At 42.3% G+C, this 24616-nt stretch overlaps 1 protein-coding gene across 2 annotated transcripts; it reads left to right on the top strand.

Moving 5' to 3' along the window:
• The first annotated feature begins 1657 nt into the window (after positions 1-1657).
• Positions 1658-20793, top strand: RIPK4 (receptor interacting serine/threonine kinase 4). Of its 2 annotated transcripts, XM_073668474.1 has the most exons (9): positions 1658-1968; positions 9297-9588; positions 12992-13140; positions 13610-13659; positions 14467-14625; positions 16371-16477; positions 16584-16836; positions 17154-17267; positions 18048-20793. In XM_073668474.1, exons 1-9 carry the CDS (start codon positions 1787-1789, stop codon positions 18977-18979), a joined length of 2238 nt encoding a protein of 745 aa, XP_073524575.1. In that variant the 5' UTR covers positions 1658-1786; the 3' UTR covers positions 18980-20793. The 2 variants fall into 2 exon arrangements, with proteins under 2 accessions (XP_073524575.1, XP_073524576.1); XM_073668475.1 differs by lacking the exon at positions 17154-17267 and having other exon boundaries at positions 1662-1968.
• The last annotated feature ends 3823 nt before the right edge of the window (positions 20794-24616 follow it).

Genomic DNA, 24616 nt, shown 5'->3' with positions numbered 1-24616 from the left:
CTGCTCATCCCATTGTCACATCCTCCTGATAATACACATGTCCCTGACAACCCCTTGTGTATTTTTCCCGTAGTGGCACCCCCCTGTCTCACATGAAGCGTGGACCCTCATCTATCTGGAAAATGGTGGTTCCCTGATCGCCATGTGGAAAGTCAAAGCTCCTGGTGGTAGCCACATACAGGAGGTGACAGTGATGGTGCATTGAAGTCTATGGAGGTGCGCTTAGGATTTTTCACCTTTCCCGGAAGGACCTGGTATAATGACCCCCTTAAATGTTGAGGCAGGGGGTGTACTAAATTATAATACACTTAGCCTAGCTATACACATGCAATCTGTCACCTGCAGCAATGACTCCTCTTCATTTTCCTCCTCCGCAAACTAGAACTTAACTTTACAAGCACTTCATGCAATCGCTTCTTAGTAATGAGCCGGCCGCTTACCAATGCCCAGAAGATGGTCAATTTACACATTTATCACAGTGCCAGCTATGGTGCCCACAGACGGTGCCGCTTCCATAGATCTTAAGCCAGGATCTACCCTTCCACGATATCTTAATCCCTTAAAGGAGTAGTACCAAGTTACTAAATCATCCCCTATAGTGGATCGCCAGGGATCCGACCGAGACCCCCCCCAGTTTGAAGAGCCCTTTCTGAATAGAGCGGAGGTCGAGCATGCGCACCTCCTTGTCATTTGTGGGACTGCCGGAGGTAGGCGAGTGAAAATGAATGGAGCGGTGCGGAGGGATCTATTTCCTTTTTATTTTGTTATATCGATTGGTTTTCCAACAGTTTTTTGCTTGTATTAATTCCCTCTCTCTCCCCCAAAATCCACATTCCCCACCACAGACAGAGAAGGGCCCCTGTGCAGTCCAATAACTCATCATAATGCACAATTCTCCCTGCTTTGGAGGTGATAGTGGCCCCTCACCGCTTGGGCCCTTATGTAGCTGCAGAGGTTGCACCAATGATATGCCCCTGTGCCGCTGCAGAGGTTGCACCAATGATATGCCCCTGTGCCGCTGCAGAGGTTGCTCCAATGATATGCCCCTGTGCCGCTGCAGAGGTTGCTCCAATGATATGCCCCTGTGCCGCTGCAGAGGTTGCACCAATGATATGCCCCTGTGCCGCTGCAGAGGTTGCTCCAATGATATGCCCCTGTGCCGCTGCAGAGGTTGCACCAATGATATGCCCCTGTGCCGCTGCAGAGGTTGCACCAATGATATGCCCCTGTGCCCTATAAAGTCCTTATGTCCGGCAGACTTGAGGCTGTAGGGTTCCATGCATAATCTGTAAATTGCCCCCTTCCCCACTTGCTTGTGTCATTTATAATATTGGTGTCTTTTTTTCTTTGTAGAGGGTCTTTTTTGACGTTAGGGGCCCAGGATCGCCTGCACATGCGGATTTCCTAAATTTTCTGCAAATTAATTGACTTTTTATGAAATCGGTTGTAATACGTGTGTTATTAGATTAGATTATGACCCCCACTTGATACATGAATGATGGGAGTGATTACAATCTATCTATGGAATGTTGCATCTTTTGCTACAAATGTATCAAGAAGAACTGATTGTTTTCATAACATAATGCAGCTGCATCATTCCACCAGTAGAGGGCAGCAGCCTCTCCCTGATGATCCCTCCTTAGTCCTAGAGGAGTCAAGGTAGAAAGAGTCAGGAAATGATGTCAGCTCCTGGGTAATGAACACACCTTACTCACCTGGGTAGGGTGCTGCAGACTTCCCACACTCAGAGCTGCCACAACACAGGGGGAGACAAGGGTGCAGCACCATGGACAAGGAGGCCTCTTCTCCCTGGGACATGGGGCTGCTCAGGACTTTTGACTCCAAAGAGTTCTGTGGATGGGAAAAAATAGGATCAGGAGGTTTTGGACAGGTCTACAAGGTGAAGCACATCTCCTGGAAGACATGGCTGGCCATCAAGTGTCCTCCCAGCCTGCATGTGGATGAGAAGTAAGTGACAGGGAAAAGGGTTGGGAGCTCTGTGCAAAACAGTAGCGGCAAGCTAAGGGTTAACAATTCTTGCTGTTTTGTTTTGCAATGCGACATTGTGTTTGTAAATAATAAAAAAAACAAAAAAAACATTGGAAGCTTCTATGCAGGGTGCAGCTTGTGCAGGGAGTGGAGGAGGCGGCTGCATTGGGGCAAGTAAAGGGGCCACTAAGTGGTTTCTTGGCTGTCAAAGGAGGTTGTGTATTAAAATGGCGTGTAAGAGACCTGTGATTATGTAGCAGAGCCGGGGTTGTCAAACATTTCTTTGGTGCATTGTCTTTTTTTTTTTTTGTTTATTCAGTCTATAGAAAAACACCAATTGGGCTGTGCGGCTTTGCCCGGCGTGGGCTGTGCGGCTTTGCCCGGCGTGGGCTGTGCGGCTTTGCCCGGCGTGGGCTGTGTGGCTTTGCCCGGCGTGGGCTGTGCGGCTTTGCCCGGCCTGGGCTGTGCCTATACATAATTACACATGACAGTTTTATATACCCCATCATATTGGCGGGCTAGATGATGGGTTTATTACAAATGTTGTAAAATGTCTAGTGCCCTTTAGTCGCCTCTATTTTTATCTACCTGCGTCTGACGTGACCAAGGTCAAAACACTGTTTGTATGTGAGAAACGGCGCTGGAGCAGTAATCGGTCACATGTACCTGCTCTGAGCGACTGCTTTTGATATATTGGCAAAAGTAAAATCCCTGTTAAAATTTAGAACTAAAAAAAAACAAAAAACAAAAAAAGCATTTTTTTTTAATGTTTAACTTTTTAAATATTTTTGTACTTTTTTTTTTATTTTTTTTATTTATTTTTTACATATTACAACTTTTTTTTTTCTTTTATAGACTTTGTTTATGTTTACAGTTGTTTTTTTTTTTTTCTTTTGTATATCAGGTAGTTTACATTTCTTAAATCACCATTTATTTTTTTATTATAGAAATTTTTAATGAATAATTTTATATATAAAATCAAGCTTACATCTCATAAATTTGATATTTTTTAAGATTATTGCAACTTGTTTTGTTATAGCAATTTTTTTTTTAAATATATTAAGCTTTTTGTATATTTATTTTACATTTTCTAAATTGACATTTTTTAAAATGATTGTGTATGTAATATATAAATTAAATATATATATTTCTCATCTTAGCATGGTAGAAATAAAAACAAAACACTTCTCACAGGGCGGAGATCCCGTGGGTGCGGATCTGATTTAATCTATACTGTATTATTAGAGTATAAAGATGAATATTAGGCGATGAGGCAATTCTTGGGAATCACTAATTGTGGAGCTAAGTCCTTTTAGTTTTGGCCCTCGGCCCGGGGCATGCTGAGACTTGTGGTTCCTGACACACCTAGAAATGAATAGGATACAGATTTGTCCCTAATTTCTCATTAATGGGGTCACAATGGGCTGACAATTGTTTTTGCTTTTTTAGACTGATTATTAATAAAAGGTTGACGACATGAACATTTGTCCTTATTTTAGCCTTTAACTCGTCACCTATCGGCCATGATGGAGGAGGAGTGTTGGGCTGTGTGCACACGTTGCAGATTTGGTGCGGGTTTTTTTTCTGCTCAGATTGAATGAGATTCCTGTCGCGTCGTTCACACGTTGAGTATTTGTGACTTGTAGATTTGGTGCAGAAAGTAATCTTCAGCGTCAATCCTCTGTGCGTTTTTTGCAGCATTTTTCACCGTTGACTTAACTCTAATCAGTCAAAAACGCACCAAAAACTCTCGTATTTTCCGTTGCGTTTTTGCTTCCAAGAAATTTCTGCAATCAAATACTGAACGTGTGCACACGGCCTTACAGCGAGGCCTAGTAATGGTGGCTGCACATACGGAGGTGACTCATAATTAGATGGAGATGTGTGACCCCAAAACAATCCCAGTTATGTGATCACGAGCGCGTGGGTCAGCGCGGGACATGACTGTTAACCAGGTCAGAAGGTGATGAAGGTCGGCCATGACACATTGGCCTTTAAGCGCCGCCATGTGATGAGGCAGCCATCGAATATCCTAGATCTCCACACAGACACTCATCAAACTTGTCGCCAGGAAGAGCGGAGCAGTCGCCCGTAGCAACCAGTCAGCTTCTGAGGCCTGTATCTGGTTGCTATGGGTAACCGCTCCGTTTCTATTCCCACATGTTGTAAGGAGCCGGAGGGTTTTCCAATTGGTTTATTAGGACAGTTAGGAGGAATCAGAGAGTTACGGACAAAACTTGTATGATGAAATGTAGATATTTTACCGAAGGAATAATGGGAATATGTAACGAGAAATGGCCTATTGTTTAAATTAGGCTTTCATGATAAATGTTCCACCGATCACAATAGGTGATGTCACAGCTCACCTCCTCCTCCTGTACAATGACTGATAACACCTCTATATACAGTAGATAACACAGGATCCACCATTCACAATATGTGATGTCACAGCTCACCTCCCCCTCCTGTATAATGACTGATAGCACCTCTATATACAGTAGATAACACAGGATCCACCATTCACAATGTGATGTCACAGCTCACCTCCTCCTCCTGTACAATGACTGATAACACCTCCATATACAGTAGATAACACAGGATCCACCATTCACAATAGGTGATGTCACAGCTCACCTCCTCCTCCTGTACAATGACTGATAACACCTCTATATACAGTAGATAACACAGGATCCACCATTCACAATAGGTGATGTCACAGCTCACCTCCCCCTCCTGTATAATGACTGATAGCACCTCTATATACAGTAGATAAGATAGGATCCACCGTTCACAATAGCTGATGTCACAGCTCACCTCCTTCTCCTGTACAATGACTGATAACACCTCCATATACAGTAGATAATAGCTCACAGCTCACCTTCTCTATTAGGCCAGCTATAGAAGACATATTTGAGGATTTGGGTACATGAGTTGGATACGCTCTCCTCTGAGGTGTACAGTAATTCTCAGGTACCAGTGCTGTCATTATTGGGGGCGGTGGAGTGGGCCGCTCGTGTAGGCACAGGCCCCGGCACTGCTTCCTCTAGAAGGTGCAGCGAGACCCTCGTCCTATTTACAATCCTCGCATCCCTTTATGTCTTTAAGACCATAATTAGCCGGATTCTCCTCGTTGCGTGCCGCGGCTCATATTCTCCTCAGCAATTAAGTCATTTTCAGATTTGTGAGTGCCCTGAAGCGCTGCCAAATTCCCTGCAAGGCTTTCATGTGTTTTTGAATATTATTATAATTTTTTATTTTTTTTTATATGCGATCCTCGGGGAGGAGATGTGCTTCACAGCTGTCTTTGTGAAGTGATCATACATGAGCCATACCTGCGCTGATACATTGTAACAAACGTATGATAGCAGAGATTCATGTTTGTATATTTGGCCTCTGGGTGTGAAGGAGATTGTTCCCATTCATTAACAGCAAGCAGAGATCTTGAAATGCTGAGTACAAGTTTCTTAGAAAGTTGCAGAACTTTTCTTTGTTTCGTATGATTTTTGCTTACAGGTTACCTCCCCCATAGATATGCATCGATGGAACGAGCGTGCATGAAGCTGGAGAGAAGTGGCAAAACTGACACCGCTTATCCCAGCATTTCTTCTCCTGGCCTTGGTGTTGGTGCTCCTCAGTGGTTGCCTATTGAGCTCAGGGGCTAAGACCGCCTGACCTTTCCCAGAGTCAATTCTTGGTAATGTCTCCGGCCCTTGGAGGTGTCATGGTGGACCCCCTTATTTTATTTTATCCTTGGCCTGACAACAATAGACCAAGCTTATCCGTATCGCCCCTTACTAACATAATCATCCACATTGTGGGGCAGGGCCGTCGTCAGCACCTGATGAACACAGGGGCGCCCCCCACCCCACATTATACTTAGTTGACTCTCTTTGCCCAGATTTCGACTGTCGATGTTTAGGACGGATGTATGGAGCGGACTCAAGAGCTGTGTTTGTACAGTCGGCACCCAAGTCTAGCTGCAGTGATCAGAGCTAGCTCCAATCTTGCCAGTTTAACCCCTTAAATGCTGCTAATTGTGACAATTGCATTGTCGTGTTAGCAGGGGGACTTATTGATGGCCACCATGTCTGGACACCTCTGAAGCCTATGGCTGGGCATTATAGGAAAATGGTAATCTTACAATACACTGCACTATTGTAGTATTTCAGTGTACCAATTAAAAATGTCTGTATGTGTAATTAATATATATATATATATATATATATATATATATATATATATGTATATGTGTGTGTGTGTGTGTTTCCTGAGACATAAAAAAAGTGAAAAAATAATTCAGTATCGCCGCATAAATAAATAAAGAAAAAAAATTAAATTTCACAATTGCAGTCTATGGTCCCTTTTGCCTCCTCCTCCCTCCCAAAAAAACGGACGAAAAGCGATCAGAAAGAGGTACAGACCCCTGTATGGTACCAATAAATACTCCAGCTCATACTGCAAAGAAACTCAAGCCCCGATACAACTCTGTGAACCAGAAAATTAAAAAAAAAGTTACATCTCTTTTTAGATGAGTAGGAAACAATCGAAAGCGAAGAGGATCCTCGCTGGGACTCAAACCAGTGTCACCAACTTGACTTTTATTTTTTTCCGGAAATCTTACCAAAAAAATGACAGGGACAATATTTTTTATGGACACATTGGAAAAGCATAATAAATCATTATCGGTGATCCAGGTCTACAGCTCATAATTCTGCTGAGACCTCAGCTGCATTCAATGTAAAATGATGAGAATTACAGTCAAAACAATCTGTAGAAGTTTTTTCAGTCTCAAAAAAAAAAAAAAAATCACGGACACCTTTTTTTTTTGGACAGGGTAAAAAAAATGACCAGTTTTTACCAACTGTTTTGGAATATTTTGATGGCTGGCATCTCTGGCCCAAATAATCCTGGAGCCGGCCCTGATCCCTATTATTATATATCAGCCCCAATGATCACAATGGAGGCGATGGCTGCCCAGACTTGTCTCTTGTCTGCGCAGATGATGCATGTGGCTCCGAGCACAGGAGGAGGAGGGGGCGGCTTACCTGTCCCCCATGTCACACCCTACAAATTTCCCTATAAATCTAATGTTGACATGCGATGTGCTAATCTGCACGGAGATTTAAATATCCTTATTATGATATAGATGTGTGCGCCCAGTGCATAATACAGGGATGAGCAGTGACAGTGCACCCTAGGGGTGGGGTCCGGGTTTTGTTACTTTATATGCACCACAGGTAGTGTTTGTTGTGGTTTTTTTTTCCCATTTTATGTTAATACAGTGCAATTATCACAGAATGAAAAGTTCTGCAAGTTTTGAGTTTACTTTACTTTCAACACCTCTGCTTGCTGTCAGTGCATTGTGCTCACAAATCTTTTTCCTCTCCTGAGACTTTGCTGCTTTGATGATGTCATACTATGTTTGGCTGCTGTGATCGTGTGATGTCATCATTAACGTTATCAATAAACATGGAGGATGAATAGTGGGGATCAGCAACGCCAAAATGAAAAAAAAAAAAAAAAAACTCTTTGCAAAGTGGATGAACTGCAATACCAGACGCAGCCTGTGGACAGGTGTGGCGCTGTTTCTGCACACAAAAAACACGTTTTTCAAATTCTGCACATCCCCTTTATGGAAGAGCTAAGATAGTTATAAGGAGTTGCCTTGTGAGCAATTGCTGAGTTTCTAGCTATTACAAGCAGCAATACCTTGTTATAGAAGAGCACAGCGGCAAAGGCTTTATTTTCCGTGACCCAGATTTGTACTAGGGAGTTGCTTACAGTGCAATCTCTTTGCATTTATAAAGTCTCTGGGGTTTCTGTAAAATAACACCCCCGTGTTTGTATTCCTGGGAATTGCCTTTCTAATGGGGTTGTCGCATTGGGGTCACAGAGGTGAAGGGGGGATCACTTGCCCTTTTATTCAAGTCGTTGACCAGCAGCGTCTCTCGCTCTGGCAGACCAGGGCCTAGTCATTAGAATAACTGCTTGTAATACTACATTTCACCTGTAGTGGCCACTGTAGGGAGATCAGCACCTTCTCAAAGCAAAATCGCCCCGATCATTGCAGATCAGTGAACATATCATAGAGCAGTGGCCCTTGCCAGGTGAGGAGCCTTGGTATTACTTTTATTTTGGGGCCCCAGTGGCTTCATGGGGATGTGGCGGGGAATGTACGGATCGGTGAGCTAAATCAACATGAAAAGTAAACATTCGGTGTGATGAGATGACAAGGAGGTCTCGGTAAAGTGAGGAGAATTTGTAATGGCTGCCATGTTCCTGGGGTAGACTTATTCCCAGGGTCCTCCACGGGTTACAGCTGACCGCTGCAGGTTCTTTCGTCTGGCCATCCTATGATCAGTTTAGAATCAGAGGACCCTTTTAACAAAAAAAAATGGACATCCCCTTAAAGGCCAATAAAGTTTTTCTTTTTCTTTGTAAATTCTACAATACATCTAAGATCAAAATTGGAGCTACATTCCGAAAAGGAAATTTGAAAAAAAAAAAAAAAAAAATCTGTCGTTTTGTGCTTACAGCACCTGTGCAGACCTGTGTGTCCCCATGGTAACAGACTACAATCAGACTCGGTGTAGTCTGACCCCGTTGTCATATTCTGTCATCTGTCGTTTTATTGGTAACATCACAAATCTATGTTAGGAAGAAGTACAGGATAAATAATGCATGACTGCAGGATCTGACTACACAAGCTTTATTTGTAGTCTGTTACCATGGAGACTGTATACTTTTTTTTAATTTGTTCATTCCAGTGAATCAAAAATAGAAAAACAAAGCGACTTTGCAGTGAATTGAAACAGTTTAAAAATATTCTACTGATTTGTGTGCACACGATTGGCCGGATCAGACTACACTGTTTGTAGTCTGTAACCATGGATACACATAGGTCTGCATAGGAGCTGTAGACAAAAAAAAAAAAGGTAGATATTTTTTTTTTTTTATCAATACTATTTGCAAATTTAATTTTCAGGCCAGGTGAAAGTGTTTTGGGTGGATTACAAAGTTACTTTTTGCTCCTGCCCAACCTGCCTTATGAATATTTAAAGAAGCGTGGGCTTGAAGATGATTTGTGCCTACACCTATGGGAGCGGGCACATGCTGCCAGCATTAAGAATTGATTTTACACTTTGATCTTCTAGATTTCGCTTTGTCTAGTCATCAAATTTTTGTTTTTGTGCCTGATAGGAAGACATAAATGTCTTGGTGCAAGGATGAAATGGGGAAAATTTTTTGATATGTAATGATATCTTGTGCACAACTGATCTCTGGTGTCCCATTCCCCCCCCCCACAGAGAACGCATCGAGCTGGTTGAAGAAGCCAAGAAGATGGAGATGGCCAAATTTCGTTGTATCTTACCGGTGTACGGGATCTGCAGTGACCCAGTTGGTCTCGTCATGGAGTATATGGAGACTGGATCTCTGGAAAAGCTCTTGGCTTCGGAACGTCTGCCGTGGGACTTGAGGTTTAGGATTATCCATGAGACTGCTGTAGGGATGAACTTCCTCCATTGCATGAACCCTCCTCTTCTTCATCTTGACCTGAAGCCGGCAAACATCCTGCTTGATGAACATTACCATGTTAAGGTATGGCTCTGTTCTTTCTTACATGAGTAGGATTTCCAAAGACTTTGCGGCATTATGGTGTCTCTATTGATGGCTTGGCTCCTTATCAAAAAATTTAAAAGGGCCTCCTCACTAGGAAGTCCATAACATCCACCATTTCAAAGGCGAGGCATTTTTACTTCCCCCCCATTAAATTACTTCCTCCCTTTTTGGCCTATGTTAGAGGAGAGTAGCTGCTCAGGGGCAGGGCTACAGGAATGCAAAGATAGTGGGCACACCTGAAACCTAATTGGACAAAAATCTCTTCTGCCATATCAAAAGACATCAGTGTTGTAAATAGTAAATGATAGGTTGGGGGTACCCTGTTGTATATTTTGCAATAGGGCCCTAGAGCTCCATGTTATGCCTTCAGGGCTCTGCATTGTATCACAGTGCCCACTTGGTAAGATGGTTAGGGTCAACTTGAGTGGAGAGCCACCCTTTTTCATGGCCCAAATGGCTACTGCAGACAGAGATGATGTGCTTAGTGGTACATATGCCAAGCAGTCACTGATGAGACCACGTGTAATCCTCGAGAGAATCTATATCCTACAAGGCACTTTAGACAACCCTTCTACTTGTCTTAGTAGAGAAAAGTAGGAGCTTTTTAGTGTGGCTTGTGCCCTGACACTCATGGACTGTTTTGATGATTTAGCTCTTGATCTCTTCTGTAGAGTCCTTCAGGGATCTGCCCATTTTTTGGCAGATAGAGCCAGTTGACTCAGGGTTGATTTAGTGTGAACAATCCCTTTTAATTCTGAACTTGGAGAGTTGACTCTCTCATGTTTTTTCATCACTTGCAGATATTTCAAGTGGGACGGTTACATGTCATGTCCTGCTCTCGAGAACCTGTGCAGGATCTCTGGATCACAGCGTTGTACTTCTTTGATGTGGTTCTCCATATAGTGAAGCATTAGGGTTGGAGGGGCTTTTTTTTTTTTTAGTCTTGTCAGACATTAAAAAGGCAGAGTCTTAAGTTGTATTCCGTGTTTACAAGTTTCACCTGCAGTTTTGGGTTTTATATAACTTTCTTACACATGTTTTCTAAAGCCTTGGCCAGATGCCTCACCGCGGGAGTCCTAGTCAACGATGAATATGTCCAAGGAGCCAGAGAGCCAACGTTCCTGGAAATGCTCTTCTGATGCCACCTTTCATGGTCCAGATCTTATTACCACTTAAGCCTAAATGAATCCTTAAAGGGGGTGTCCATTAAAACAAAGAAAAACCTATTTTATTAGCCTCTTAGGTAATTTTAAAATGAATAGCGGTGGGTTCTGTGATCCTCGTCTCTTGGTCAGAGTAGACATCAGTTACAAAGAGCGGCTCTCACCCTGGAGGACCCGTGCTGTCCTGCATTACACAGACAATTCATGGATGTGAAGGGACAATGTATAATACTTAGGTATTCCCTTTGGTGGCGTTGCAGGGACATTTAATCCTTGGAAAACCTGTAAAAAAGGGTTCAAACAGTTCTCTGAGGATTCTAGCAGGGGGACAATGCATATTCAAATATAATTTTAAGATGTGGAAAATGTCCAAAGCCAAGAAACCCCTTGAAGGTCTTCTGGCTCCTAAAGTCTACACCTGTTCTTCATTCTTAATAAGCCAAAGTCTTGTAACATTTGACCTTCCTATTCTATTTAAAAGCATTCGAGCCACATGTCTCATTCATTCTGGTCAACCCAATCTTTCCCGATACATGCATGCAGGGAGAGACCTGTCACTCCAGGGCAGCGGGCGGGCAGAAGGTTTTGGCTGCATAAAAACACTGCAGAAACACCACATGTGATCATAGCCTTAGTAGGGGGGAACTTTTTTGTTTTTGGGACTCTGTCAGTTTCGCACCCAAAACACAAGAACCAGTTGTGTTGCGATGGCTGCCACCGCTGATTCCTTGAAAGGGTTGTCCATTATGATGTAGGTTACTTCTAGCCATAGTGAAACATTCGTGTACATATTGGTACTAGTGCTTTTTTTGGGGGCTTTTATGTATCACTCTGCCCTGACCGTGGCTATGTTTTTTTAATTAGCTCGGTATGATCGGTATGCCATTTCATGCCGTAAAATTATCATTCTTTATAATAACAACCTAATGAGTCACTACGAGTAGTGAGGGCAATGTTTGATGTCAGCTCCTTGGAGATGGTGGTGTGGCCGGACAGTCGTCTGAATTATGCTGTTCTTTACATACTTTGTACCAAGATGCCCCTCACTTAGGTACAGTGGATATAGCATAAGGGACCTTTCCATATGTTTTTGGTGGGTGTTACCTTCAACCTTCTCTAAGTTGTGATGGTTCATCTGCTAAGACGTGAATGATCTCCTTTTCTCTTTGGTGTCTGTTTTGGAGACTAGAAGAGACAGCCTCTTCATTCACAGAATTGTCCTCCGGAGCTTCGGGTTGTCACCACCACTTTCTGGTTCGTTATAGATATCATCAGTCTTGTTCCGTGGGTGTAGACTTGGCTTCTTTATGGGTCAAGGTTAGTTAATCTTGACACTAAAAATAAACTTCTTCGTCTTCTGATAAAACTTGTTCCTGCGAGTCCTTGGCACTTTGTACGCTCGGCCCGTGTATACACAGCGGCCCCTGTAACCTTCATACCTATCAGCAACTTGGATTAGTTTCAGCTTTTGAATTTTTTTTTTTTTATTTCCGTCTCATGAACTTATTCTTCTTGTAGAACAACTTACAAAAACAGTAAATGGTGGTGAGACGTGGGATGTTGTCTGTATTTTTGCTGTGATATTTTCACTCCTTTCCTCCACTCAAGTCCAAGACATTTAAGGTGCCCATAAAAATTAGATAACCGTTGTCAAATTTGGCAGGACTGGATGACCATTATCTCTTCTCCAACGGCAGAAGTTGGCAGGGAAGGATTGGACGTGTCGAATTTCAACATGCCTGATCCTTTTTTTTTTCTTATTGAGAACACCTGCACGCCTTTGCCGAGCTGAGCATGCATGCGCATGTGGAACGGTTTGGGCAAGGGCGGTTCTTCCATAGAAGTGCTGTAGTTTTTGAGCCTCGGCACTGCTCAATATCTTCTAAGCTTCATTGGTTATGGGGTAGATTTTGCTGGAACTTTAGGCTGGGAGGTAATGTATCTCCATAATAGTTGGATAGGCGCAATCAGAGGAGTCCAAGAGGCTGAAATAATGGCTGCTGTTTTGTGATGCTCTACAGACATGATGGTTGTCTCCAAAACAAAATGATGGTGGCTCAGATCCAACAAGGTTCTTCTTTGCCTACTTCCCATCCTACAGTTTAAGAACAAACAGCATCTCCTATATCAGCTTCTTGGAATCCTGTAAGGATATATCTGCCGTTATGTATGGAGTTAAAATTCCTGCTCTCATCCAAGTCCAATTCTGTATTTTGTAGATATCAGATTTTGGACTGGCCAAGTGGAACGGCTTGTCCGATTCCCATGAGTTGAGCTTGGACGGGATTTGCGGGACCATCGCCTACCTCCCACCTGAGCGCTTTAAGGAGAAGAACAAAAGCTTTGACACCAAGCATGATGTCTACAGGTGAGTCCAGCCAGACGGCGATCCTCATGGTTTCTGTATACTTTTTTTTTGTTGTCCCCCCTTGGTGGAATGGGAGATTGTGTAAAAAATAAAAAACTTTCCTCGAAATCACAACTCCCCTTTTTAAAGTCTGTCCCTCTCACGCCCAGTTCAGAAGCCGAACATTATGACTCTTCTACAAGTCACTCCCTCACTATTTGGCCAACCTTGCAGAAAAGGGGCTCTGCAGGGGCGGGGCTTTTAAGTATAGAGTTAAGCCACGCCCACCCTCTAAGTCCTGATTGGATATAATTCCCTTCTACTTCATAGGAGGTCACCAAAGTTATAAATATTGTAAGGAAGGTGGGGGTCGGGGGGTCTGATTATTTGCAAGTTCTAATTTTTTTATGTTTTTTAATGAAGTGACTGTCTCTAGAGGGATATGGTATAAAATATATATATATATATATTTTTTATTTTTTTTCTCCAGTTTTGCAATTGTGGTTTGGGGGATCCTGACCCAGCAGAAGCCCTTTGCAGGTATGTCATTAGACGGAACATACATCTTGGTCTCAGACCCATATTGTTTTATTTTTATTTTTTTTGTTCCATACTTTGTATCTAACGGGGCTCAGTTGTAATACCAGAAATAACCAATGGTCATGAGGGGCACTGTTCTTGTTCTAAAACATTTTTGTTTTTTCTCGAATCTCTTACAATATCTTTTAATTATTGCATAACAAAACACTTCAGATTTCTAATATACTCGCTATATTAACTCCTCACCGTGTTTAAGATCTCTGCTTGTTCTCAACAAATGGAAACCTTCGTTGCCTACATCAACCTGTCCTGATCACACTGTGTTAATCGGACATCATCAGCCAGAAATGAACCACAAATGCTTCTATTCACTGACAGCAAGCAGAAATCAAGAAAACTAGATGAGAAAGTTACGCAACGTGTTATCCACTAGCCGGATAATAGTTACTGCAATGGAAGCAAGAGATCAGAAATGAAGGGCTGCCCATATCCCAGCAACAGCGCCACTCTTAGACAGTGGCTGTTTCTGGTACTGCAGCTTAGATCAAGTCTATCTTGAAAATGATGTGGAACTGAAATGCACAAAGTATCTCAGCAAGCTGCAGATGTCCAGTCCGGAGTGTGACACCCTGCATTTGGTCAGCACTTTCTTGGAGGTTGTCTGAGGCACATAGCGCTTCCTGGATGTGCAGGATGCTTTACGTGACGTGCGGGGGGTGGGTATAGGGGATGTTTAACAGGTTGTGACAATATATGGAAATCTTTTAGAATTTTTTTTTTAATTATTTTTTTTTTATGCTTTTGTAGATGAGAAAAACATTTTGCCAATTATGGTAAAAGTCGGAGGCGGTCTGCGCCCCGATATATCACTGATACCGAGAGCTCGGCCCCAGCAGTGCGACGACATGATCAAACTGATGCAACTGTGCTGGCAGGACAAACCCATCAGACGGCCAACATTTCAAGGTAAATGCCCACGTACCGGTCTATGGAGAAAAGGCATGTTCTCTCAATATAATCCATTATTAAGCCATATACCCATTATAGAGGACGGGTAGGACCCCCTTCTCCCCCTCCAGTATATTAGTTTATTTTCTCCCCGGCTACTAACTAGCCGTTTTTGCTTTTGGAGGACCCAACCCATTCAACTTTGTAATGGATGGTCATTCATTTGAATAGGCAGAATGCAATACCACATTTGCCCTGTAGTGGCCACTGCAGCAGAAATGTATATAGTTGGATTCCTTTGGCGATCATTTGTGATCAGACGATTTAATAAGAGGGTTTTAGATAATATAATCTCTTATTATAGGTTGCAGCATCTGAACATACAGCAGTGATTGGATGTCCAATAAATTATAATATATTTGTATGCATGTTTAAAAATGAATAAAAAATATGAAGAATAATCAGAAATATATATAAATATCAAATTTGAAAAATATGAATAACATTACATTTACGTGTGTGTGTATATATAATAGAGATATTATATATATTTTATAGGTAGGTTAAAGATTATTGAAAAATATTTTTAATAAAAATATAAAATGCAATGAAAAATAATTAGAAATATATAAAATTACATATAAATATACATTATAGAGAGATTAAAAATAGATGAAAAATACTGATTAGAAAAAAGTGTTTTTTTTGTTTTTTTTCTAATTAGTAGTATTTTTCATTAATTATCTATCTATCTACTCATACTTGAGGCTCCAGAAGACTTTTTCCAGCCACCCTCTCAGTCCACAATCCTAGGGTCCAGAACTGTAGTTCTATGGTGATGTCATTGAGGAAGAAGGTCCTGGCAGGGTAGTACCTTGGTATTACCGATTACATTGCCTACACTCCCAGTGCTATATACTAAGAAAAACAGAACAAGAAAACAACAGTTACTGGCGGGCATCTAGAAGGAAGCGTATCTTGCCCTCCTAGAGTTGAAATAAAGTTTATTGGGTATATATATATATAGTTCTTGATGGCTGTGGTTGCAGCGTTGTTGTTGTTTTTAGCTTTTTTTTTTTCTTCCCACAATCGCATTAAAGACTTCTGTATCTGATTCTCGCACTCAGGAATGTGGACGAGCCACAATGGCAAGTCCTGACAGTGCGCCGCTTGTGTATCAGGAATGTCCATGTTGCAATAGTTTAAAGTTCTGAAGGTCTTGCTGATCAGCCGGGCTGAAAGGTTGTGCTCAGTGCTGCGATTACACACAGTTAAAGGGAAGCAACTGGCAGACAATAAAAATGACCTGCTAAATCAGGCTTTTGAGTTAAATCCTATTGATTAAAAAAAAAAAAAAAATCCTCGTTTTGAGTACGCAGCTCCTATGCTGCTCCAGGTCTCCATATTTGAGTACAAAGAAACACAAGTCTGATCTTGTTGTTCTGCTTCATTTCCCTGCTTTGGACTGTACTCAGACTTTGGTCTAATTTTTTTTTTTTTATTCTGTAGCTATGGAAATGAATAATTTTGCAGAGGGGCTGTATACACAAAACGAGTTATTTATTATTTATTTATTTTGCTATATTTTTCTTAATGTGAATAGTTAAATGGTTGCAATCACATGAGGTTATTGCCTATTATTTGTTTACATCTATACTAGTGGATAAACTGTGCGGACCCCCCAATCTCAATCTCCGTGTCATTTATCCCGTGGAAATAATAAACTTTATTTAACGACCTTTTTATTTTTTTTCTTCCACTAGCAATTACCTCGGAGACTGAGTTATTGTGCACAAAGCATGAAGATGAAGCCATTTCAATGACGGGTCAGGACGCGGTGGCCCAAGCAACTGCAGATACCAAAGAGCAGGTATGGTCACGGTCTGGGGGTCCACATTGGCTTTCATAGTCATTCCTAAGCTTCTATCCGAGTACTGATCGATCAATACAAATATGTATTTATTTTCATATTTTAGGATCTAGCTAATCATTCAGAACCCAAAGGATATCCAATGTATGATAAAGACTACAGCCTTTCCGAGCTTCTCTCCCAACTGGATTCTGGAATTTCACAAACTATCGAAGAGCCGGAGAGCTTCCGTCACCGCGCTTCCGAGCCGGAGCTGGCACCGTGCGACAAGCGGCTCTCGGGAATCTCCTCCATCGACTCTGCTTTCTCATCCAGAGGCTCCCTCAACTTGTCCTTCGAAAAGGATGGCTCCGTAGAAGGTAGGTCGGTATATCTATAGGACAGAACATCTAGGCAATGGTGGCAATGTTGTGTCTCGTCCGGACCACCTCTTATTTTGTGCCGTGTACTACATTGGTGCAGCAGGGTAACCTATAAAAAACCAGACCCATGGTGATCCATTAAGAGGTCTCATACTTAAAGGGAATGTGTCATCATAAAATAAAATTGCTAAAATGTAATTGCTGTAATTTTATTTTTTTCATATCACAATTTTTATTTAAAAAAAAAAAATAGAAATCTTGCAGTTCTCACACTGGCCACTGGGGCTTTTTTATTTATTTACTTTTTTTTTTAGACTCAAGTTACCTGTTTCTGGAAATTAGCAGCGATGAGCATACTCTGATTTTATCTACTGTATTAAAGCATCTAATAAGTGTGTGCAAAGATCATTGTACAGGAGGAGGAGGAGGTGAGCTGTGACATCACCTATTGTGATTGGTGGATACTGTGTTATCTACTGTATATAGAGGTGTTATCAGTAACTGTACAGGAGGAGGTGAAATAAATATATATATATATACTTTTGGTCTGTACTGTGTGTGTATATACAGTACAGACCAAAAGTTTGGACACACCTTCTCATTTAAAGATTTTTCTGTATTTTCATGACTATGAAAATTGTACATTCACACTGAAGGCATCAAAACTATGAATTACCACATGTGGAATTATATACTTAACAAAAAAGCGTAAAACAACTGAAAATATGTCTTATATTCTAGGTTCTTCAAAGTAGCCACCTTTTGCTTTGATGACTGCTTTGCACACTCTTGGCATTCTCTTGATGAGCTTCAAGAGGTAGTATATAATTCCACTTGTGTTAATTCATAGTTTTGATTCCTTCAGTGTGAATGTACAATTTTCATAGTCATGAAAATACAGAAAAATCTTTAAATGAGAAGGTGTGTCCAAACTTTTGGTCTGTACTGTGAATATATATATATATATATATAATCTCTATATAGCTGTAGATAAATTAATCCACAGGTTTTCTCAATTTTGAGACCACCTGCAATCAGCTCTGTGTCAAAATCTGGTAGCAAGTGTTAATACCTTCTGCGGTGCCTCCACAGGAGATATTAAGCATTACATGGTGCCGACTGATATGACCAAGTTTAAATTGTTTGATTTTATATAATTTTTATTATTTAATAAACATTTTTTTGTTTGTTTTTTTTTCTAAATGCAGACCTCAGTACCACTGAAATCCAGAAGAAGAAACTGACCGATGCTATTGTGACCGGAGATAATGCCAAACTTCTCAAGATTCTCCAACCTCAAGATGTTGAGTTGGTTTTGGAAGGGAGATCAAGCCTCCTTCACTTGGCAGTGGAGGCTGGACAGGAGGAGTGCGCCAAGATGCTTCTTCTCTACAATGCCAGCCCCAACATGACCAACCTGAAGGGTTCCACTCCGCTCCACATTGCTGCCGAAAAGAAATGTAAAGGCATTGTAGAACTACTTCTTTCGAAGAAGATAAACATCAATGCCAAGGATGAAGATCACTTCACTGCACTTCACTTTGCTGCTCAAAATGGAGATGAGGTCATCACTCGGCTGCTTTTGGAGAAGAATGCCTCTATGAGCGAGGTTGACATTAAGGGTCGAACACCTCTTCACGTTGCCTGCCAGCACGGCCAGGAGAGTATCGTCCGACTGTTCCTCAGGCGAGGAGCGGACATTAACGTTCAAGGACTGGAGGACTGGATGTCCTTACACTATGCTGCTTGGCAGGGTCATCTAAATATTGTGAAACTTCTCGCCAAGCAATATAAGGCCAACCTCAACTGCCAGACGTCCGACGGAAGGACACCATTGCATCTAGCGGCAAAGCGAGGACATTACCGAGTGGCTCGGACCCTGGTGGAACTTGGTTGTGACTTGAACATTCCCAACAAGCAGTTGAAGGCGCCTCTACACATTGCTGCCGAGACGGGTCACACCAGCACGGCTCGACTCCTCATCCACCATGGTGCCAACATCAGTGCTGTTACAGTAGAGGGCTACACCGCCCTAGACCTGGCTTGCCACTACCGGCATTATTCTGCCGTTAAGGTCCTGATTGAAGCAAGATCAGACCCCAATTGTGAGGAATCCATCCTCTTTGTGGAAAATGTATGACGTGTGATTTGTAGAGTTAAGCACAGCTCCTCAGGGTCCGTAACAGGATAATCATTTCAATATATTTTTTTTTTTTTTTAAATTTTGTAATCTAAGATAAAGACGACTTAAGACTGATCGATCATCTTTGGTGGTTATGGTCAACAAACTTGGTGTTTGAACAATCTTAGTGGAAATATCTTATTTACGTTGCTACCTGAAGACTCGTCATTGACCACTAAGATGTTCTAAAGAAAGGGAAGACTATCGGCAATGATGATCATTCGTAAATTCATGGCCTGTTTTTTTTTTGGGGGGGGGGGGGGATTGGATTTTAGCTTCTTTGAAACATTTCTGTTTTTTTTTTCAGTTATACCTAGATTGTGAAGCCTTGGGATTACTCTTCGTTGTGGTCAGTGTCACTACATGGACAACTAATGAAGCTTGTATGGTCAATGACCACTGTCTGGTACCCAACGTGGTCTTCAAACCAAAGTCCATGAGTCATAGGTTGAAAATGAGAAATCCGATACCCCTACATGTCGATTTACGTTACTTGTGTCAATGTATGAGTGTGGGTATGTGGCTAATTTCAATTCATGACGATGGCATGGCCGTTTCGAAATTGGGAGTGTTTAACGCGTGTTGGGTTGTATGTCCTTCTGAAGGTAACGCAGGTGTAGACCGTTAAGGTTTCTCCTGCTTCTCCATTCTGACAGTCTGTGAAAATCGGACCGTACTCCGATGTCATCCGAGTACGGTCTGATTTTTCCACTGACCCATTGACTTGCGTTGCCGATTTTTGATCCGACCCTCAGATCAAAATCGGACAGGTCTCCGATATTTTCCGCGACTAGTCGGTCCGAGGGGAAAAAGATCGGATATGTGCAAATCCCCATATATCATGGGTACTAGTGCTATCCGTGAAAACCACGGATGGCACTTGTATGAGAAAACTGGACGTGTGAACAAGCCCTAATCCTTTAAGTCCTACAACAAGGACAATGGATTGCCCATTTTGGTATTTCCTTTGTAGGGTAGTGGTGGTGGATATAGTAGTATTTTTGTTGCTTATAAGTCACCACTTACACAAAGTCAAAACTAGCTGTTTTTTTTTTTTTTTTTTTAAGAACAGCGCTACACTTGTGCTCTGGTTGTGTGTGGTATTGCAGCGCAAACCCATTTCGCTTCATCTGAGTTGAGCTGCAGAACCGGACATGACCGTCTCAATGGCCTTTGTATCTTTTTGCCCAGTTTTTGAGCACTTCCATCCCTTTTTTCCTGCTGGTACACTCACTTTTGCACTCTGACTGGTGGCAGTCATCTACCACTACCCATCCATTGCCCCTTACCACCCTTGTTACTAAGCACTCCCCCCAAGCTACGGGGCCCTATAGTTCCACCCCTGCCTGCTAACTTTCCCAGTACAGCAATAGTTAAGTTTGCGAATGGGCAGCAGCCCGGTTAACACCCTTTTCACCAAAGTATAGATTTATTTCGACCTCGCCTAGACCTGCGCCTCCTCCATGGCAGCTGATCTGGGAGGACACGTGCCATAGACTATTGGGTTTTGCTGCACCTCATACGTTGTGTTTGTTACTGTTGTATATAGGACTGTATTTTTAGTACACAGACGCTATGACTATACTGTGTATATCGTGTTTATCCCGTTTTTGGCATGTAATACCGCATGTAACTCTTTCTATGACAGAACCGTATTGTGCACTGGATGAGTTGTGTATGTTTTAGTACACTTTATGGATTTTCTCTTTTTTTTTTTTTTTTCTGCATTGTATCATAGTCATTTTTACAAATTAAACTATTTTACTACCGCAGATCCGGATCCTGTTACTATTTTTTATGTCTGTTCCTGGGAAAGCTGAGTGGTCGACAGAATTAAACTACCCCTACGGATGGCTGCCAATTTTCTCAGCCTCCCGATTTTCTTTAAATGCATATATTTGTGGCTAGAACTAATTTTTGCACTTTTAGTGTTATTAAAAATGTTGCATTGTTTGGCTTTTACAGACTTTGTTTCCCTGCACGATTAACTACTGATGTGCTTTGTGGTCCGATATCAACTGAGAGCTCAAATCTAGACCGAATAAAAGAATTAGGAGTGAGCTCACTGACAGATTCTCAGTTACCTCATTATGTAAAAAGTACAACACAAAGGCTACAGAAAGCAAACATTGCAACATTTTTAATGAAACCCAATTGCAAAAATGATTTTTTTTTTTCAATCCAAAATGCATATAAGTAAGAAAAAAAAAATAATCGCCACCCAAGGTGGACAACCTCTTTTTAAGCTTGGCCAGAGTGGAGATTTATTGTAAAGAGTGTCTCTTGCGCGTCTGGAGGACCTGTCCTGTCTTGCTTCACACTTACAGCTCATTTATGTGAATGGACACTTTGTAATACCTAATTTCCCCAGTGGTGGCGCTGCAGGGAAACTCCACACTTACGGGAGAAATACACCTTTGTGATCAGCTTATGATCAATATATCAAAGTGGTGAAACGTTTTTTTTTTAATCTTTGATTCTGGGACCTACTTCCAGTGCTCAGGAGAACGGCATTGAAAAGAACCGGTATTTACAGAGTGCGTCCGGCATAATAAAAGCCAGGAGGGTTGTCCAAAAAGGAAAGCCCCTTTTATGCTAAATATTGGTCATAAAAATGGTCAATCCACATGGGCATTAAAAAAAAAACAACAAAGTGTGATGATTAAATTGATGTGTGATGATAAATTTCCATAAATGTTTATTTTTTCCCCCCTGGTGTAAATGCCGCTGTTCTCCTGAATCCGGCGATGTTTTTCTCTTGTTCCTGCGCCTCTCCGTTCCTGAGATACGGCCTCCTCTTCCCTGGAGATAAATCTAGTGCTGTTGGCCAAGTGGGAGTAGTTTTTAGCCTTTCAGTGGGTGTGTTCTTGATGGCCACTCCTAGTTGCCGTTAAAAAGAATATATAGAGGGTAAAGGAGGCCATATCTCAGGAACGGAGAGGCGTAGGAACAAAAGAGAAACATCGCCGGATTCAGGAGAACAGCGGCATTTACACCAAGGGAAAAAAATACTTCTTTATTGCAAGTGGCAAGTCTTTAGCAATATCGCAGGAATATACAATTATTGCAGGCATGCGATATTTCCTCCTGCTCTGTGTTTGAAGTATCCGGTGCCACGTGAGCTGTGCTATAAAGGATGAAGTCGCAATGTCTGCAGGCGATCATACTGTGCAGCAATAAAAGCTGTGTGTAGGATTACTGACCGGAGAGCTATTCTGGAGATATTTATACAGGGAGGTGTAGCTGCTTGTCTGCCTCTTGCTCATTTAGATGCTGGAAGTCTGATGCTTGCGCAAGTTGCTGCAAGCCTTCGCTGCCTCCTCACGTGTTCCCACACTGTCTTATTTACCTGCTGGGAAGGAGAACTGAGCCAAGGAAGTGTCAGCGACTCGACTCAGGAAAGTGAGAAGTATTGATGGGAGAGGAGCTGAAAATGGCAGGAGGCTCGGGGCTAGCACAGATCATTGCCCCTAAGCAATAACTTAAGGACTAAAGATATCAATATTCGGCCTCCCTTGCGGATTACAATGCCCACCTTTATTGGTTGGGATTCCTTGTTGGGCAAAGTCCGCTTCCATTCTTGCTTGAAGCACGTTGGATCCTGAGCTCTACGTAATAGAGCACATAGGGGTTCTCGCTGCAAGAATATCACTTTTAAAGGAATTGTCCAGGTTTGCAGTTCAAGTCTGCAGTCACTCTATAAAGATTAGACTTGTGAATCCCATAGAGGGCACACTGTCAAGATTCAACGGTCACGTAACTGCAAGTAGGCGATTTGCATGTGGTCACATGCCGACTAGACGTGTGAAGCCTCAATACAAGTGGATTGATTGAGGCCAAGCACGTCTAGTCGGAATGTGGTCAGAAGCATGCAAATTTGCCCGTTCCCGGCCCCGGAGGATTCCCACAGCACACAGTGTAATCCCACTGTGAGGATTCATAAATGTGCAGTCACAGAGTGACTGCAAACTTTAACCTCAATCCTGGACAACCCCTTTAAGCCATACTTTCCATCTTTTCTAAAACCTCCAGAAGGCTTCCTGAAAATCTGGAGAGACCCTCCCCCAAAGCGTCGGCAGATCCTCCAGGCACCGCAGAAACCTCGCGTAAGGTTTATCATGTTGGGTGTCGTGATGCTTCGTCAGGAGACTGAGACTCTGTGTCATGATGTACATTCAGGAGACTGGAAACTGGCAATTGATGGGTGTAGTTTACTAAATATCAGGGTGATTAAGCAAAAAGTCCCCATCCCGGTACCAACAAGGGCTATGCAAGAAAAAATTTCAACAACTTTCAAAAAGTTGGCATGAATGCTTTATGGAGGATCTGTTTTCACAATACAAGCAACATACTTTTTAACTAGATCTCATAGACCTGATGAGGCTGGCATACTTATTGTTCAAATCAATGTCAGAATGATACATAATCCTTTTTGAAAGTTTCCTGTCTTTTATATTAAAATGAATATTTTAAGAGTCCCGGCACTATCTGGAGTCATAAAATTATAATTTTAATATCTAGATTGTAATGGAATTATGTGGTGGATTCTTACAGTAAATGCACCAGCCTCATCAGGTTTAAGTGATCTATTTTAATAATGCATATTGCAAAATCTGGTGACAGATCTGTTTAAAGTTCCACCAGGGTGACCCCTTCATGCTCCCGAGATGCAGAATTAGTTTTTGGGGGGTGGCAAACTTGGCAACTTTGGGTTATTTTACAAAAGGAGCCCAAAAGCAACCTAAAATGTCAGTATTCTTCAGATATTACATCTACAGGTAGGGTCTGGGGTACAAGCTAGATACGTTCTGTAGCTTTGTTCATAACCCGAATAAGTATGTGAGGTGGAACAGAGCTGGGGAAAAAAAACAAAACTTATACCTGACCTCTATAACTGCCCGCCGCCCCGCTGCTTGCTGCCCGCCGCTCCTCTTCTATCCACGGCCGTCCACCTCCTCTCCAGCCTCTTCACTTTAGGCCTGGAGTAATGGCCACACCCAAGCATCGGAGGTCACCATGCATCATAAGGTTGAGACATTAACGGAAGTCTTGGAGATGCGGCGTGAGACGGTGGAAGGAAGAGGACTGAACGGCAGGCAGCCAGAAAGGTGAGTATTGTTTTTTTTTTCCCCCTAAATCAATACTCGCCTCTATGGTCATTTTACCCTGATGTCGTCATCGCGACCTTATGACTTGCAGTGAGCTCTGGCCTGGATACCCTCAGAAGTCCTGACCTATAGTGAAGAGGCTGGAAAGGACAGCGGAAAGAAGAGGACTGGACGGCCGGTGGCCCAGTTTTCTATAAAACTGCATAACAACTTACAGCAAAAATCAGGACATTTCTCGAGGTTTTCTCATCTTCTGTCTGCAGGAGCACACAGCTCCTTTGCCTCTTGGCTTCCTGCTCGCCAGGAGGCGGTGTGCTCCTGATGATTGACAGTTCGGAATAGTGGCATGATTGCACCGCCAGAACTATGTGCTCTCCAATGCGGCAAGCAGAGGCAGATTGTTCTTTGCAGCATCGCAGGAAAGCTGTGGCATTGAGGCTGGCCAGATTTAGAGCAGCACTTGCAAGCTCTATAGCGGACAGCTTGC

This window comes from Phyllobates terribilis, unplaced genomic scaffold (genome assembly GCF_046119375.1).
Source record: "Phyllobates terribilis strain yellow unplaced genomic scaffold, ASM4611937v1 Scaffold_2__4_contigs__length_985480577, whole genome shotgun sequence".
Classification (NCBI taxonomy): domain Eukaryota; kingdom Metazoa; phylum Chordata; class Amphibia; order Anura; family Dendrobatidae; genus Phyllobates; species Phyllobates terribilis.
The sequence above is the reverse complement of the archived record's forward strand: the minus strand, read 5'-3'. Positions and strand labels throughout refer to the sequence as shown.